The 16,855-nt window shown below is 33.5% G+C and overlaps 1 protein-coding gene across 1 annotated transcript in view; it reads right to left on the bottom strand.

Annotated features, from left to right (window-relative positions):
• Positions 1–16,486, bottom strand: part of LOC126965613 (tachykinin-like peptides receptor 86C) — a 41,171-nt gene extending 24,685 nt beyond the window's left edge. The window contains exons 1-3 of the mRNA XM_050809281.1: positions 16,103–16,486; positions 4,976–5,118; positions 2,350–2,563 (exon numbers count right to left, since the gene is read on the bottom strand). Coding sequence (XP_050665238.1) covers positions 2,350–2,563; positions 4,976–5,118; positions 16,103–16,242 — 497 coding nt within the window. The 5' untranslated portion in view covers positions 16,243–16,486. The remainder of the gene's footprint in view (positions 1–2,349; positions 2,564–4,975; positions 5,119–16,102) is intronic.
• Between the last annotated feature and the right edge of the window lie 369 nt (positions 16,487–16,855).

Below are 16,855 nucleotides of genomic sequence, written 5' to 3'. Positions count from 1 at the left end.
ACTAGCCTTTTTCGAGTATCCAAACGGTTCATTTCATTGATCATTGTCCATCTTTACGTATTCGCCCCGCGAGCCAATTCACCAAAACTACAACCATCCAAATTGCGTGCGAGTGAACGGCAGAAGCTCCTTTGAACACGTTCGAGAGCGGCAGTGCTCACGTCGCGCGCAGTGATTTCGTCAACATGGCCACGCTTATGTTCGATAGTTTGCCGTGCGTAATTTGTATTTTGTACGCACCTTAACACGCTCACCCGGAAAACCAGAATGCATTGTTTACTACGTACGTAATTCGTACTCAGGCTGAACGAAGTCGACGCAAGTGATTAGTAATTGAGAGATTACAGTCCAAGTGTTTTGTGATACCAAATCTGAAGGATTAAATAAATAAAAATACTTGAAAGGACTCAATAGGTACTTGTTTTATTAGATTACTAAAGACGAAACTCCAGCTCGCCCAATTCTCACGGCCAACATGACAGGGTGACGTGTTCTTTATTTCGATAAATTCATGCAATCAAATCCAGCATCTAAACGACCTTAAAAGATTTCATAGTTCTACTGCAGTTATTAACATGTAATTTGGCACTCATGCTTTAATTTGTTTTACCGTGTTTCTGAAGAATTTTCCATGCGACAAATTAATTTACAAGTACAATTGAGTCGAAGAAGCTTTTAGCGATTTCGACGAAAATTAAAACAGAAGAATTGTTACTTCGCAAACATTCGTAAGCACAGTGTTTCATTGTTAATAAGATAGACCCAGTAATACACATATATTCATTTAGGAGAATATTGAGAAAAAAACAAATTTAAAGAGCAATTATGAATGGAACTATAAAGAAAGGATGTCTGTTTGAATTTTAAGATCACCGAAAACTAGAATGTCTTATGAATGTGAATGAATGCAACCACCATTTTAGCAAAATGAAAGCATTCATTGTTTTAGGTCTAAAATTAATCAATAAATACTCTTATTCGTATTCCCAATCTGTATCTGACAATTTCATTGCGATAAACTCAAAAACTACTGAAATAATTTAAATGCAGTTTTCACTAAAACACAGCGTGATATATGAGAAAGGTTTCTGTATTATGTCTGTCTGGCTGTGTATTTCGTTTAAATCTACTCCACATGCACTGTGCAATTGTCTGATGCGACTCTGGTGTTCTACTGTCCGTGCGAAGTTGAAACGGGTTAGTAATGTTTAATACTTAATAATAATTTATAATGCTTATGATAGGTAGCCGTAGTAGTAAGATAAAGTGCAGCCTAACAAAACTCTAAGAAAAAAGCGATTTTATGAAACGTCCAGTCGTTGATTGATTGACAGATGGCTATAATCTTGTAAAACCGGTGATAGCCGCAATTCACTACATTTTATGCAGCTCTTCGCGTTCAAAATTAGCCGGATTATACTTCGTCGCCATAATATTATAATGACTATTTCAAACTTATGTCAAATCACTGCACGTTTCATACTTAACTAAATTTCAATTTTTACTTAGGCAGTCCAGCCTCTTATTACGTAGTATTTACATCCTCTTTGATAAGGTAGCTACTAAAATCTTCAATTTCGACCCTCTTTAATATCGACAATATAGTCATGTCAGAAATATGATCTATTGACATTCCACAAAAGGAATAGACGTAGTTTGACATCTTCGTTCAACCGAACAAATTTTAATACTGCTCTTTATGGAGCTGCCATACCTATATCACTCAATGAAATGTACCCTTGATCACATGTACTTTACGTTTCTCCGTCAATACGGCTACGCTCCATAAAACCCTTTCATACATGAATGCTTATGTTGACCCAGTCGAAGCACCTCATCAAACTTAAAAAAACAGTGAATGTATTATCAACAATATGATCCCAGAAAATGTACAAAATAAAATATGTATTTCGAAAATTAAAGGAATTATTAAAAAAACATTTGTGTGGGAAAGGTTAGTACTTATAGCATAAACGATTTTTTTATTGATATGTGGACTGGGACTGAAGCGAACATCCTCAGGCTCTTTAATTATAAATGTTTATTGTACGATATTACATTCTAATCCATATTTTTATTAAAAAAAAGCGCGCTGAATTAATTGCGCCCGTTCTTCTCAGGTCTGAGGCAGTCTATTTTGAATGGGTAGTAGTTTTTGACGTTCAATAAGTGATTTTGAAACCTATTTTGAATAAAACTTTGAATTTGAATTAAAATCGAAATTCTTTCCGCTTGGATAAAATAGATACACGGAAAGAATAGTTACATTTTTTTTAAGTACAATTACATATATTTCGATTTCTTTAAATATATTTTCACTCTTCAACGAATAATGTAAATGATTGTTACCTGTCAACAGTGATAGCAACAAGAGTGAAAACTCCAGCCGACACTGTAAGGTTGGCTGTGAAGTTACTGGCAGTACAAGTAATCGATCCGAAGGGCCAGTGTGCGGTGACCAGGAATACAAAGTTGGGTGCTCCGTTCAATGTCGCCATCAGGAGATCTGCCACTGCCAAGTTGACTAGGAAGCAGTTTGTTACAGTCCGCATACGACGGTGAGCTGTTGACAATACAATTAGTCAGGCCGCACACCAGGCATACACTTGTGTTAGGTATCAACCGAAGCGGAGAGGAGAGGAGATGTATATAGATTACCAAACAGATTTCGTTATTTCCACATCTCCTCGCCACTTAGCTACGGTGGAAATGGATCAAGTGACGAGGTGATGTCTCATTTGTCTATACAATTTTGTGTCGCGTCTAGCAATCAAACGGTGCGGTGGAGCGGAGATGCGTGTAGGCAGACGGCTAGACGGCCTGCGCTCGCGTGCCCCTTTTCTCGCTGCCTTCTCCCCGCGCATCGTACACCCGAAAATGTTGTTATAAGCACAGTTCAGATCTCCTCTCCGCTTTGGTGGATACCGGGCCTTAAGCACATGCGCCCGTTTATCTGATATGTATATGGCGGGCAGCAGCTTGGGATGGGGCTCGACGTATACAAGATCAAACAAGAGCGTTAGTTGTAGTACGCCACAAGACCACGCGGGTTACAAAAATAATTAAAACATTTAATTTTGCATATAATTTATGTAGAGGTTAAACCCTTTGATTATACACAATGATTCTAGCAACAATCGTGTAACTGAATTTATCTGAACCAAGTCTATTCTGACTTTGAAAAAGTTTTAAATTAAAAAAATTTTGATGGATTTTTTTTATATACTACAAAAATGTTTTTTTCCAAAATGTGTGGTGAATTTGCACGATACGTTTACTCCGAAGTAAATGTCGTACAAATATTGTGGCGAAATAATTTATCGCTTGTGTGTAGTTTGGTGTGCGGCCTGACTTATGACAATTAAATTTTTCATTTATTATTAATCAACAAAATATTTGCAACATCGGGAACATTCTCAGTACTACGTTAAATTTGATCAGAATATGGAGTCAAAGTGTTTTGTTGTTAAGGAAAAACCAGGTAATTTTATTTTAAAATGCCGAGTTTATTTGTCTCGATTGGATTTGTGGTGTTATTGGAATATATTTTGAGAAGAAGGAATATTTGATTGATAATTTAGAGAAGAGGAGCAAAGATCATTATTATGTGAAGTGTTTAAAGCACGTTAAGTCCTCAGTTTACATATCTTCCGGTGTTTGAAGCAAGGACTGATCGTGACTGTCCACCATCAGTTGAGCCTCATTTTCGTCTTTGAGAACTCTACTATACTTTACTAGAATCAATCCAAGTAAACTTACAACAGGGCTTAAAACTGTTACTTTACATACTTTACTTCTTTAATTCAAATAGTAACTTAAGGTTTTAAATCTCTACATTAACTATCTGTATTTTCATATTTTATTTTATTTATTTACTTAGAGCTTATCCTATCTATACGTATGAACTAATAATTTTTTTTTAATGAAAATAAGGGACGAGACGAGCAGGACGTTCAGTTGATGGTAATTGATACGCCCTGCCTATTACAATGCAGTACCGCTCAGGATTCTTGATATACCCAAAAATTCCGAGCAGCACTACAACTGCGCTCGTCACCTTGAGTCATGTTAATTCTCATTTGTCCAGTAATTTCACTAGCTACGGCGCCCTTCAGACCGAAACACAGTAATGCTTCACGGCAGAAATAGGCGCCGTTGTGCCTAAGGAGCCTCCCACTGGTAAAATTATGAGTATGTGTTAATATTTTACTATTTCAAATAAAATTATTTTGTTAGTATTGTTGTAACTCTATTTAAATAAAACACTTTTCTCAGGATTATAACGAGTGTAAATGTATAGTTTCTATGATAATGTTTCGTGTATAACTTTTGATATACCAAAATTTCATTATTACGTATAGTGTGTCAATATTATTATTGTTATTGCATAATTTAAAGCAAGGAACTCATCTTCTATATTATAATAGCTACAAATATATATAGATATTTTTGTATAAGATAAAAGCTGTAAACTTCACTTTAAAAAAGCTCACGATGGCTGACATTGCGCATGCGCGGTAGACACGATATAATAAATTATTTTTATGTATATATATATATATATATATATATATATATATATATATATATATATATATATATATATTATATTTATTATTGACAGATTTTTTTTTATTGACAGAGTCTTACACAAATTATCTTGCTTCAAACTAGGCATAGCCTGTACTATCGGTGCAAGACAACGATGTATTTAATGCGATATACTAAACTAAACATACATAAACAAACATTCAAATTTATGATATAAATGATTGCACATACCGGGATTCGAACCCGGGACCTCAAGCTCAGTAGGTAAGGTGACTAACCACTGGGGTCGTCGATCTATCTGATGGTCGTAGAAAAAGTATTGTATAAATTTTATTAACTTATGTTACACCAGCTCACATTACCTACTTTTCAATGGCATAAATAAATGGTTTTATGGGTTTTATAATCTGAATTTGGTTATTACCTAGAACAATCCAAATGACTAATGTATTTCCAACAACAGCCAGTAGTAACATCACGGCAAATATGATGAACCAGCAAAGCTGACCCCACCACGGGGGAACATACGGCCTCTTGCCCAAACCCATGCAGTTACTGAGAGTTACTCTGAAACAAATTACATATATTTAATGTATAAAATAAAAGAGGCTTCAATTATCTTATTTTCACTAATTCAAATTCAAATATTTATATTCAAAATCACTTATTGAATGTCAAAAACTACCACCCATTCAAAATAAACTGCCTCAGACCTGAGAACAACGGGCGTAAGAAACGCAGCGGGCTTTATAATATAAAATATAGATTACAATGAAATATCGTACAATAAACATTTATAATTAAATAGCCTGATGGTGTCCGCTTCATTCAGTCTGTGGTATCATTAAGAAAATCGTTTATGTTATAATAAAATTTATCACACAAACATTTTTTAACAATTCTTTTAAATTTCGTAACACATTTGTTTTGTATATTTTCTAGGATCATAATATTGTAAAAGCATATACATCGCCCAATAAAAGACTTACTAACACAACTTAACCGAGTAGTAGGCATAACAAGTTTATGTCTGTTCCTCGTGTTAACATTATGATTGTCACAGCTTCTAGCAAATTCCTCCATGTGCTTATGAACATATAGAACATTATCAAGAATATAATGTTGAAAAGCAACATTCAGAATATTTATTTCTTTAAATTTTTCTCTTAATGATTGTCTAGGACCTGGATTGTATATAGCGCGAATAGACCTCTTCTGTAGCACAAAGAAGGTATAAATATTGGCAAAGCATCATGACGTACGGTATTTTGCTGTGGGATCATGCTGCTGACATTGGAATAGTGTTTGCTCTGTAATAGAGAGCTGTTCGTGCTATATATCAGCTTGGTTATAGACAGTCTCTCAAAGAAAAATTTAAAGAAATTAATATTATGACTGTTCATTGTCAGTACATTTATTAAAATGTAATATACGTTCACAAAAATTGACTCCGTTTTGCTCTAAATATTGATTTTCATTATTATAACACTAGAAATAAGGGATTGCTTGTAACTGGTCCGCCACAGTGCGGTTTTTAAGGAGCTTTCTTCCACATACTACAAAGCTGTGGAATGAGCTTCCTTGTGCGGTGTTCCCGGGACGATACGACATGGGTACCTTCAAAAAAAGCGCGTACACCCGTACGCTCGTTTGTCCTCCTATTCCATCAAAAAAAAACTAAGACACTTTTATAATAAAATGCTAGCCACTGTTCAGGCATTATCTATTAATAAATTTAAATGTTTTATTAAAAAATGGCTCTATCGTAAATCCTACTACTCTACAACTAAATATCTTAGTGATCGCATAGCCCCTGACTAGATTATGATTATTTTATAGCGATTACAATGACACTACCAAATTGTACATTTTATTAAAAAGAGCGCAAAAAAAAGAATGCTGGGAGAGTTTCTTGCGCCGTTTCTTCTCAATCGGAACGCCATTTGTTTCCGAAGCGTTAGCGGTAGTGTTGTTATAAGGAACATTAAAAAGATATCTAAAGGGATCATCATTAAGAAAATAAATGCCTTTTATGCCTTTAACGGCCGTAACTTTTACAGCAATATGTGCCTGCAATATTTTTCAAAGTATAGTAATGACTAGAGTTTTATGTATCGCATTAAAACGTGCTGTTACGAATTTTTTCGGTAAATCTCTCAATTTTCATCTCCAACGGTTATATTTTAATTCAAACCCCAAAGTTATTTACTTACTTTTTTTTTACTTTTTTTTATTTTGATGATTTACCACAATCTCGGAAAAGTTGAGCTTAAGTTGTCATTAAAGCTCAGCTTTTCAGAAGTGGCAAGAAACTGCAACTAATTTAAATCGATATTTATATATTTAACAAATTTTTATATATATCCAATCTACGACTGTGAAAAGTAATGCAATAAAATAATAAAAAGTTTCAAAAACTTATGTAAATAACAAAAATAGGAAAGTACAAAAAAACCTCAGCAGTTATAAACTGCCTACAGTGGATGCATCACTCTTATTAATTTTGAATGAATGAATGATTGAAAATGTTATTTATAACAAACACAAACCACACAGAATAATACAACTAAAAAAGACTTAGAGGTAAAAAAAATAATTAAATCTTATAGCATAAAAATATACAAATGATAAAAAAATGTATGCATAATATTATAGTGATTATCTTAATTTAAAAGTACTGTGTAGCAGTTATTTTAATATTATAATTATTTTTCATCACTGACATTACAAGAAGCTCATCATCAATTCTAATATCTTAAGTAAATGTCATAGTTTGATTGAAGGGGGAGAGAGGGGGGTGTCTAATTACGTCACAAAGGTTCCATTTTTGTTTAAAAGGCTTACACATTCCTAAAAGACTGGTAACGCTCCTGTGATTCCTCTGGTGTTGAGAGAATGTGGGCGGCGGTCATCACTTAACATCAGGTGACCCATACTCTCGTATGTCCTCCTTTTCCATAAAAAAGGACTGAAGACTTCAGCCAAAGTGTATTTTATATTTTCTTTCTTTTTCTAAATGAAAATAAGGGATGAGGCGAGCAGGACGTTCAGCTGATGGCAATTGATACGCCCTACCTATTACAATGCAGTGCCGCTCAGGATTCTTGAAAAACCCAAAAATTCTGAGCCACCACAACTGCGCTCGTCACCTGGAGACATAAGACATTAATTCTCATTTGCCCAGTAATTTCAATAGCTACGGTACCCTTCAGACCGAAACACAGTAATGTTTACACATTACTGCTTCACTGCAGAAATAGGCGCCGTTGTGGTACCCATAATCTAGCCAGCTTCCTGTGCAAAGGAGCCTCCCACTGGTAACATGAGACTGTCGTCATAAGTCGTTTTGTAAAAACCTGGTATTTTGACTCTCTATTAAGATGCTACCTGGTAACAAGGCACAAAATTTCCAAGCTTGGCTGGAAGTCAACGATCCGGGCAATTATAAAGTTTAGTGAAATTAATATTATAACAGTACACTGCCAGTACGAGAGCCATATACGAGAACCTCTTGTACGGTGATAAACAGTTTATTAGCCAATTTAAAAAACAAAAATAAACTCGCAATTCCAACTACTAGGCTCCGTAAAATTGCTAAATGATAATAAAATATTACCAAAAAAAAAATTAAATGTATCGTAAAAAATAATTAAAAAAATATTTTAATGGTAAAGATATGAACAGTGTTTCTAAATTTATTGTTATACTCATTCGAATACTATTTTATAAGAAACATTTTTGTTACTTCATCCTGACTTAAAGTCTTTCGACTTAAAGTTTTTTTGAATTTGAAATTTGAATTTGAAGATGCTTATTATAGAAAATTGTTTTTCTCAGACTATTAAAATGAATAAAATTGTAAAGTTTTATTTCAATTTTATATAATTATTACTAGCTGACCCAGCAAACGTTGTATTGCCGATATTAAAATCGCGATACAAAAGTAACTGTTGATCGTAGATGGATGAAAATTTGAAGCTGTATGTATTTTTAATGCTGACTCATAATCAAACAAATCTAAAAAAAATCTCAAAAAAATAAAAATTTGCCGTGGACCACCCTTAACATTTAGGGGGATGAAAAATAGATGTTGTCCGATTCTCAGACCTACCCAATATGCACTCAAAATTTCATGAGAATCAAAGATGAGAATGAGTGCAAAGAGAATGAGTACACGAGAATTTTATATATTAGATTTTGAAATGACCCTCTAATAATAAATTTAGTAGGGTGCTGAATCAATCAATTTGAATAATAATTATATGTTTATATTGTATTATATACTGTCTTTGCCATGAGGAAAACAATTCGTAACATGGAAGCTTAGACCGATAAATTATACAAAGTTTAACTATCCCTACTTAGTGAACCACACCTGTACCCCGGATACTAAATAGTGTATAGGGAAATAGGGTTAAAAACCGGTTATATGCAGTCATAAAAACAATTGCATGTCACCTGTAATGAAAAAAACGAGAATAATAATGGTATATCGTGTCTAAATATGATTTTACTAATGTGCAAAACATCATTTACATACCTCAGATGATGGAGGTAATTTTGGTGGGATAATGTCATTTTTACACGTCAAGTAGCTTTCACCCCTTATTTTCTTCTTATTTTGCTCTGTTTTATGTGTTCCTTCACCATTTCTACGCCTTTTTCGATGATTTTTATCCATTGTGGTGTTTTTCCACGCAAGAAATACGAAACATATGACCACAGATAGCACAATAAAAAAATATTAACATTTGACAGATGACACCATTGTAAGAAAAACTTCTTCGTTCATTGACGCCAATGCCATCTTTATTAAAGGTTAGGAACTAATACACGAAAGTAATGGCTTAGCACCTTTGTAATTGTTTTTGGCGTATACATCAAGCACCTTTCTAACTAAAAAACACAAAATTAAATTTTGAATAGTTAACACCTTTGTAATTTCCAGCCCTCAATTTATATTTATCATGTAGAGTCCTCAGAGGAGCTGTTCGGATGGATACGAATTCCACCACCGGACATTACGTGAAAATGCAAAATACCACCCGCATCGCGTTGACGTCTGGTATTCCACAACCGCGCGTTTTGCAAGAAATGTCTTGGTGCGCACAGCCACTTGGAATCAATAACCGGCTTCTCTTTTCCCGAACCGATATGACTTAGGGACCTTCAAGAAAAGAGCATCATTTCTTAAAGGCCGCCAACGCATCGCTTGACCCCTGGTGTTGCAGATGTCCATGGACGGTCGCCTCACCACTCCCCATGAGCCTCTTACCCATTTGCTCCCTCTTATAAAAAAAATATTAACTATTCAACTTTTATATACCGTGTTTAGATTTTCTTCTACCTGGGCATAAACAATATGTTATGTTTTTTAAAGTGATAACCCTCAATTCTAGGATTAATACACAAATAAAATTTGAAAAACAAAATTTTATGAACGATGCGGGTTACGAACCCACGACCTCCGGCGTTCCGTGCCGGTGCTCTAACCAACTGAGATAACCGTTCGAGTAGTTCGTTATAAAATTCTGTTTGCTTTGTTCAACTCTCAGGTTGTGGCTTCATCTACAGGATCTACTTTACAGTTGATAACCTGCTCAACCCCAATATTTGCATATTAGGAAATTGTTATCAAAAATCCCGCATCGTTCAAAAAATTTTGTTTTTCAAATTTTATTTGTCTAACTGGGCATTATTTATATCTAACAGTTTATATAAAAACTATTTGTTGACAGATATATAAAGAGCGTTCAACGTGTATATTACGTATAGGTACAAATGGCAAATAAAATTGAAATTATCTGGTGTTTGGGCTTTTAATGAAAGGCACTACCCATATTCGCATCTTAAAAGCGTAAAATAAAACTAATGTTAATAATATACTAACCAACTTCAAATCTTTATTTAATATATAAGTACTTATATTTCATATTAAAATATAAAAATATTTACAATTTGTTATTTATAAGTGATATCCCTCAACTTCTGGGATAAAATATACATATTTTTTATCTAACAAAATTAAGCCACAACCCAAGAGTTAAGCAAACATACCAATATTTACGAATCATGCGTCATACGGACGGTTGGCTTAGTTGGTAAGAGCGCTGGGACGTAACCCGAAAGGCGCAGGTTCAAATCCCGCATCGTACAAAAATTTTGGTACGTATTAAATTAATTGTATATAAAAAATATTTTAACAAAAAAACAACCGACTTCAGACACACTATTCCAAAACAATAGATATAATATGCACTAAAAAGTATGAAATAATTACGTATTTTTATACAGTTGACTGTATAAAAATACGTAATTTGAATTAATTAATCTAATTCTAGTCACGATTATTGTTATTTTTGGAATCGGTGTCCTTCCGCCGCGACAAGCTCTCGCCTCTCCTCTCCTCACGACTCAAGCACATCTCACCTATAACTATATAGTTATAGGTCGGTGACATCCAAGACAGGTTTGTAACTACATATGCATGTGACTCCAAAAATTACAATAATCGTAACTAGAATTAGATAAATTAATTAGATTGTATGAAAATACGCAATTATTTTTATACTTTTTAGTGCATATTATATATTATATTGTTTTGAAAAAGTGTTTTTGAAGTCGGTTGTTTTTTTGTTATTATTATTTTTTTTTAATTTGAAGTACACTAACTAACAATTTGTTTTCGATTTTTCAACGCAGCAATGAACGTAAGTGCTTTGCAATTTGATTAGGTACAGACAGAAATTCTGTCACAGATCGCACCCTTACTGTAAGCCGTTCAGGAGTCCCATTGATCATCATATTCGACTACGACAATTACTTGACCATATCTATGTTATGGTAGATGACTTAAATATCCGGATAGCATAAAAAATACTCGGCCGAGTATCGTTAATTTGCTCCAAAGATTTGAAGAGTTCCGTTGCTTTGACATGGATTACGTAATCAGAACCTAACCAAACTCTCACCAAACTATCTTTGAAGTATATCCTTTCCAATAAAAAAATAATCATCGAAATCGGTGGCTCGATATTGAGTTATTCGTAAATTTATCATCCACTTTGCTTTACGTATGTATAGCAAATTTAAGACTTTTATTGTTTTCTAAAATTTTTTCAAATTGCAATGGGACCACAATGGAAGCAGAATTGGTTCACCCAGTCGAACAAAATTGAGAACTTCCTCCTTTTTTGAAGTCGGTTAAAAAATACCATAGTTTCCACATTCAAAATGCTATAAGCGCCAAACAGAATCAATTCTTATTATAATATATTTAATCGATTTTCGAATCTAGACTGGCGATTCATTTTAGTTCACACATTGCTCTGCTATGAGCGTTTGTGTATGTAATGCCTTCAAAATAGTTCCAGACGATTAAATAAAATATTTGTTAAGTTATTTTATACATCTTAGTTTTTGAAGTTGTAGTTTTTTTTCTTTTTATTGTCTGTAACAGGTTGTGCTGTAAACTACAGTAGGATTTTTCTAGATTACATTCGGTAAACTATAACATTTCGTTGCTTTTTGTTGTCATATGTTAAAAAGTAATTTTAGCTATGGGTAGGCCTACGAGAGGCCGCGTGTCTTAAACAATGTAGATTCCAAAATGAATGCGTCACACCTGAGAAAACGGGCGCAACAAACTCAGCGGGCTTTTTTTTTCATCGAATAAATATGTTTACAAAGTAATATTGTACAATTAAACTTATTATTTAATAGCCTGAGGGCGGTCACTCCATTCCCAATCTGTGGTATCATTAAGAAAGTCATTTATGTTATAGTAACCTTTACCACACAAACGTTTTTTAACAATTCTTTTGAATAACGCAATACTTTTGTTTTGAAAATTTTCTGGGATCTTGTTGTAAAAGCATATACATCGCCCCACAAAAGACTTACTAACTCGACTTAGCCGAGTAGTAGGCATTATAAGTATTTGTCTGTTCCTGTTGTTAACATTATGGTTATGACAGTTTACTTACTATGAACATACATTACATTATCGAGAATATATTGAGAAGCAACAGTCAAGATGTTAATTTCTTTAAATTTTGCTCTCAATGATTCATCGTCCACATAAATAAAAATATTTATAAAAATATCTATAAAATGAAAACTACTTGGCCAAACTATGTAAAATTTTTATGGGACCAAATGGCAAACATTCTGCATCAAACTAAAGAATCAGTAATCAGTGGAGGTACTTCCAAAAAAAAAACAATCAAATTGAGAATCTGAGAGATTTTTTTTAATGTCTGCTAAAAAGTATTTCTAAGCGCTAACGTAAAAAGTGTAAGTATATTTTTTTTGAGAAAGTGTTATTGATTGTACATACATAGAAGCCTTACGATTCTATTATTTACGCAAAGCTTCCATATATGTACATAGATACTATTCAAAGAGTCCTACACTGCCCCAAATGTTCGTACTTCATAGAAAAATATAAATTAAAAAAAAATAACACAAAATCAAAGCAATACAGTTCGGAAAATATTTCGCTTGAAAAGTTGACTTCCGATTGAAAAGCTCGAAAAAATATACCTATCTCTTGTCCGAGAGATCCGTGTAATGTTTTATTTTGTTACTGAACTGAATCTAAGAAAACATTAAGTTTTTTTTTCTTTTTTTTATGACAATAAGGGACGAGACGAGCATGACGTTCAGCTGTTGGTAATTGATACGCCGTTCCCATTACAATGCAGTGCCGCTCAGGATTATTGAAAAACCCAAACATTCTGAGCGGCACTACAACTGCGCTCGTCAAGTTGAGACTTATGTTGTCAAGTCTTATTTGCCCATTACTTTAACAAGCTACGGCGCCCTTCAGACCGAAACACAGTAATGCTTACACAATACTGCTTCACGGCAGAAATAGGCTCCGTTATGGTATCTATATTCTAGCCGGCATCCGGTGCAAAGGAGTTAAGTTAAGTAATGTTTTTTTTTAATATCATGAATAGTTTAGGTTGAACATTGTCAGAATCACTCTAATCCTATTTTAGGTTCTTTCAAAATAGAAACCAGTTAAAAGTACTAAACAGAAGGAACTCTGACCATTGCAGGCTAAATAAACATCTGTATACTCTTACATTAAGGATTGGTCTCCGCTGCGCTCCAACTAGATACCACAGGGATAATCGCAAAGTGCCAGTCTCCAACCATGTGTGACGTTGACCTGCCACATATTCTGTTAAACTTTGCTAATAATTGAAACTAAAATGCCGACTTGCGTAGTAAAACTTTGTAAAAATAACACCACAAGAAATAAGAAAGACACTGGGATCGCATATCATCAGTGAGTATTTTGTATTTTATTAATTTCAATGTAACATAACACGATCCGTATGTTACAAAATTTCAAAGATGCCATTGAGTATCACACAGACACAAGCATCTAATAGTTGCCGTAATAAAACATCTATTGTTCTTAGGTAGTGCGGTATCTAGTTGGAGCACAGCGGAGACCAATCCTTAAGCTAAGCTTAAAATATTTTTATTTAAATCAAGATTAAATTAAAGATTTCAATACGATATAAGAAGAAAGAGACAATAAAAGGGGCCAAGGGTATTTCTTGCCCCTCATCCTTTCTGATATCAAGAAGCCGGCCAAGGTATATATAATCCAAGGTCTAGTAAGGTGACTTTGACAGGGATTATTTTGATTTATGTAAGTAAAATATTGCTTTATTCTGTACTTACTAAGAGTACTTTTAGTTCACATACATAGAAATAGTGTAAAATAATATAGAGACAAAATTATGAAAGATAAAAAGAAATTGATTATTTACAATATTCCAGTCGCTATTTATTAATTATCTATTCTATTAATTGAAAATGAGTTAATAACTAAAAAATTTATAATATAGACTATTTATTGACCAGTGGGAGACTCCTTTCCACAGGATGCCGGCTAGATTATGGGTATCACAACGACGACTGTTTCTGCTGTAAAGCAGTAATGTGTAAACATTACTGTGTTTCAGTCTGAAAGGCGCCTGAAAGCTAGTGAAATTACTGGGAAAACGAGACTAAACACCTTATGTCTCAAGGAGATGAGCGCAATTGTAGTGCAACTCAGAATTTTTGTATTTTTCAAGAATCCTGTGCGTCACTGCATTGTAATGGGCAGGGCGTATCAATTACCATCGGCTGAACCTACCTTATTGTTATAAAAAAAGCGATATACATTTTCAATATTATGTCATAATACCAATCTTCTGAGTGAAATAATTGTCTAGTTTGGGGTAAGGTACAGTGCGAGTCTACAAACCTAAATTTTAACTTTGAATATTGCGATATGCAGTTATATAAACGGTTAAAATAAACAATAAAATAATAAAGTAAAAAATTAAAGATCGGAAGACCAGACCTGTCAGCAAACCAAGTCATGAAGTGCAGAGAAAAAATTAACAAAATTTTGTTGTAGGTAAGGTAACACACACATTTGTTTGAATGCTACGTTTCCTAGAATCAAAATACTAGTTACAATTACTTGACTTTTATTAGTTTTAAATATGTCCCACATAATTTTAAATACTATTTTCAAAAATAATTCATTTAATTTAGATTTTTCAACCATCTTCAACCAGAAGGAGTTTCTCTATTCAATAATAATATTTATAGTTTTAATCTTATTTTTATAAATTTAAGTGAAAATTTGTAAGTAGCCTTCAGTACTTAATTATATACTTACCTACTTGTTAATAACCTAGCTGTTAATTTTCCGAAAAGTATAAAAAGACAATATCTATACTTTTACTGTTTGTTGCCTAAACTAAAGAACTTTTCTTTGTGTAATGTGATGAAAAATTGCTTTTAAATAAGGCCTCTTTAAACTTCTTCCTTTCTTTTCTATCTTTGGCTATCCAAGACCATGTCTTGCCTGCTATCGTTCTTACCTATCACACAAAAGATGTATACTCGCGGAATCTGCCTTTTAAGAAAATTTTCAAAGATGTATATGTAATATTTTATCTATTAGTATCTCTCAACATAAAAATCTAAATAATTTTAGAGGGCTTCTAATGGTTAACACTATTCTATAAACAATAACATAAATATAAGTATATATAAGTGAGTTTTTCTCCATTTCTATTCAATCTCCTTTTTCAAAGAAAAACGACGGATTGACGTAAGAATTAAAAAAAATCTGCCCACTCTTTACAATTCTACAGATAGAGCGCCACACATAAACAAACATATTTTTTTTAAATTAAAATAAGGGTCGAGACGAGCAGGAGGTTCAGCTGATGGTAATTGATACGCCCTACCCATTATAATGCAGTGTTGCTCAGGATTCTTGAAAAACCCAAAAATTCTGAGCGGCACTACAATTGCGCTCGTCGCCTTTAGACATAAGATGTTAAGTCTCATCTGCCCAGTAATTTCACTAGCGCCCTTCAGACCGAAACTCAGTAATGCTTACACATTACTGCTTCACGGCAGAAATAGGCAAAGGAGCCTCCCACTGGTACATACATAAATATACTGATAATCACATAACTAGCACCTTCACTTTAGCTCGCACACTCGGGTAAAATATACTTACTTGAGTGACATATCTTCACGTAACTGTTCAGGAAGAGCATCCAAAATTTGCGTCACATTTAAGTTTTCCCAGAGCTGATACTGACCCAGTATTTTCTGGGTACAGTTCAAAAATGCCTGAATGTGCTCATCGGAATCCATTGCTAATATATTCACAAACACTTAATAAATAAAATCTCTAAAATACACATCACGAAATAGAAACAAACGAATTAAAATTTATAACTAACATTACTAGTTTAACATCTATTTATTAATAATTTAAAATTCTTCTATTATTAAAGAACCACAAAGTTTAATAATACGCGCGACTTATATTTTCGAAACACAGCGTATTAGTGAAGTAACGTTCACAACCTGCTCAACATTTCATGACCGCTCTGCGGGCCGGGAAGAACTGAACTGAATACTGAATCCTCAACTCAATTCACAGTGAACGGAACTCGCTAAAATTATCGCTCATTTGTCTGAAGATGTATGTCTATTGATGTTCTGTGATAGATTAATTAAATAATGAAATATTTTCATTATTATTAATTTGGATAGAATATACTAACAGCCTAAATCTACTGAGACATATAAAACAATTATTCACATAAAAATTAACATAAGCCCTTTCTCAAGGACTAAAGTTGACATAATATATATTCGCATAATATCTTTAACAAAATATCTCTATCTGTTTGTCTATTGACAAAGGCCTCTTCCAACTTCTCAATGTCAAAAGTCAAAGTTCTTTATTTGCCGGAAACAT

Source organism: Leptidea sinapis, chromosome 8, assembly GCF_905404315.1.
Source record: "Leptidea sinapis chromosome 8, ilLepSina1.1, whole genome shotgun sequence".
NCBI classification, from domain to species: Eukaryota; Metazoa; Arthropoda; class Insecta; order Lepidoptera; family Pieridae; genus Leptidea; species Leptidea sinapis.
This window is presented reverse-complemented; position numbering and strand designations above follow the sequence as displayed.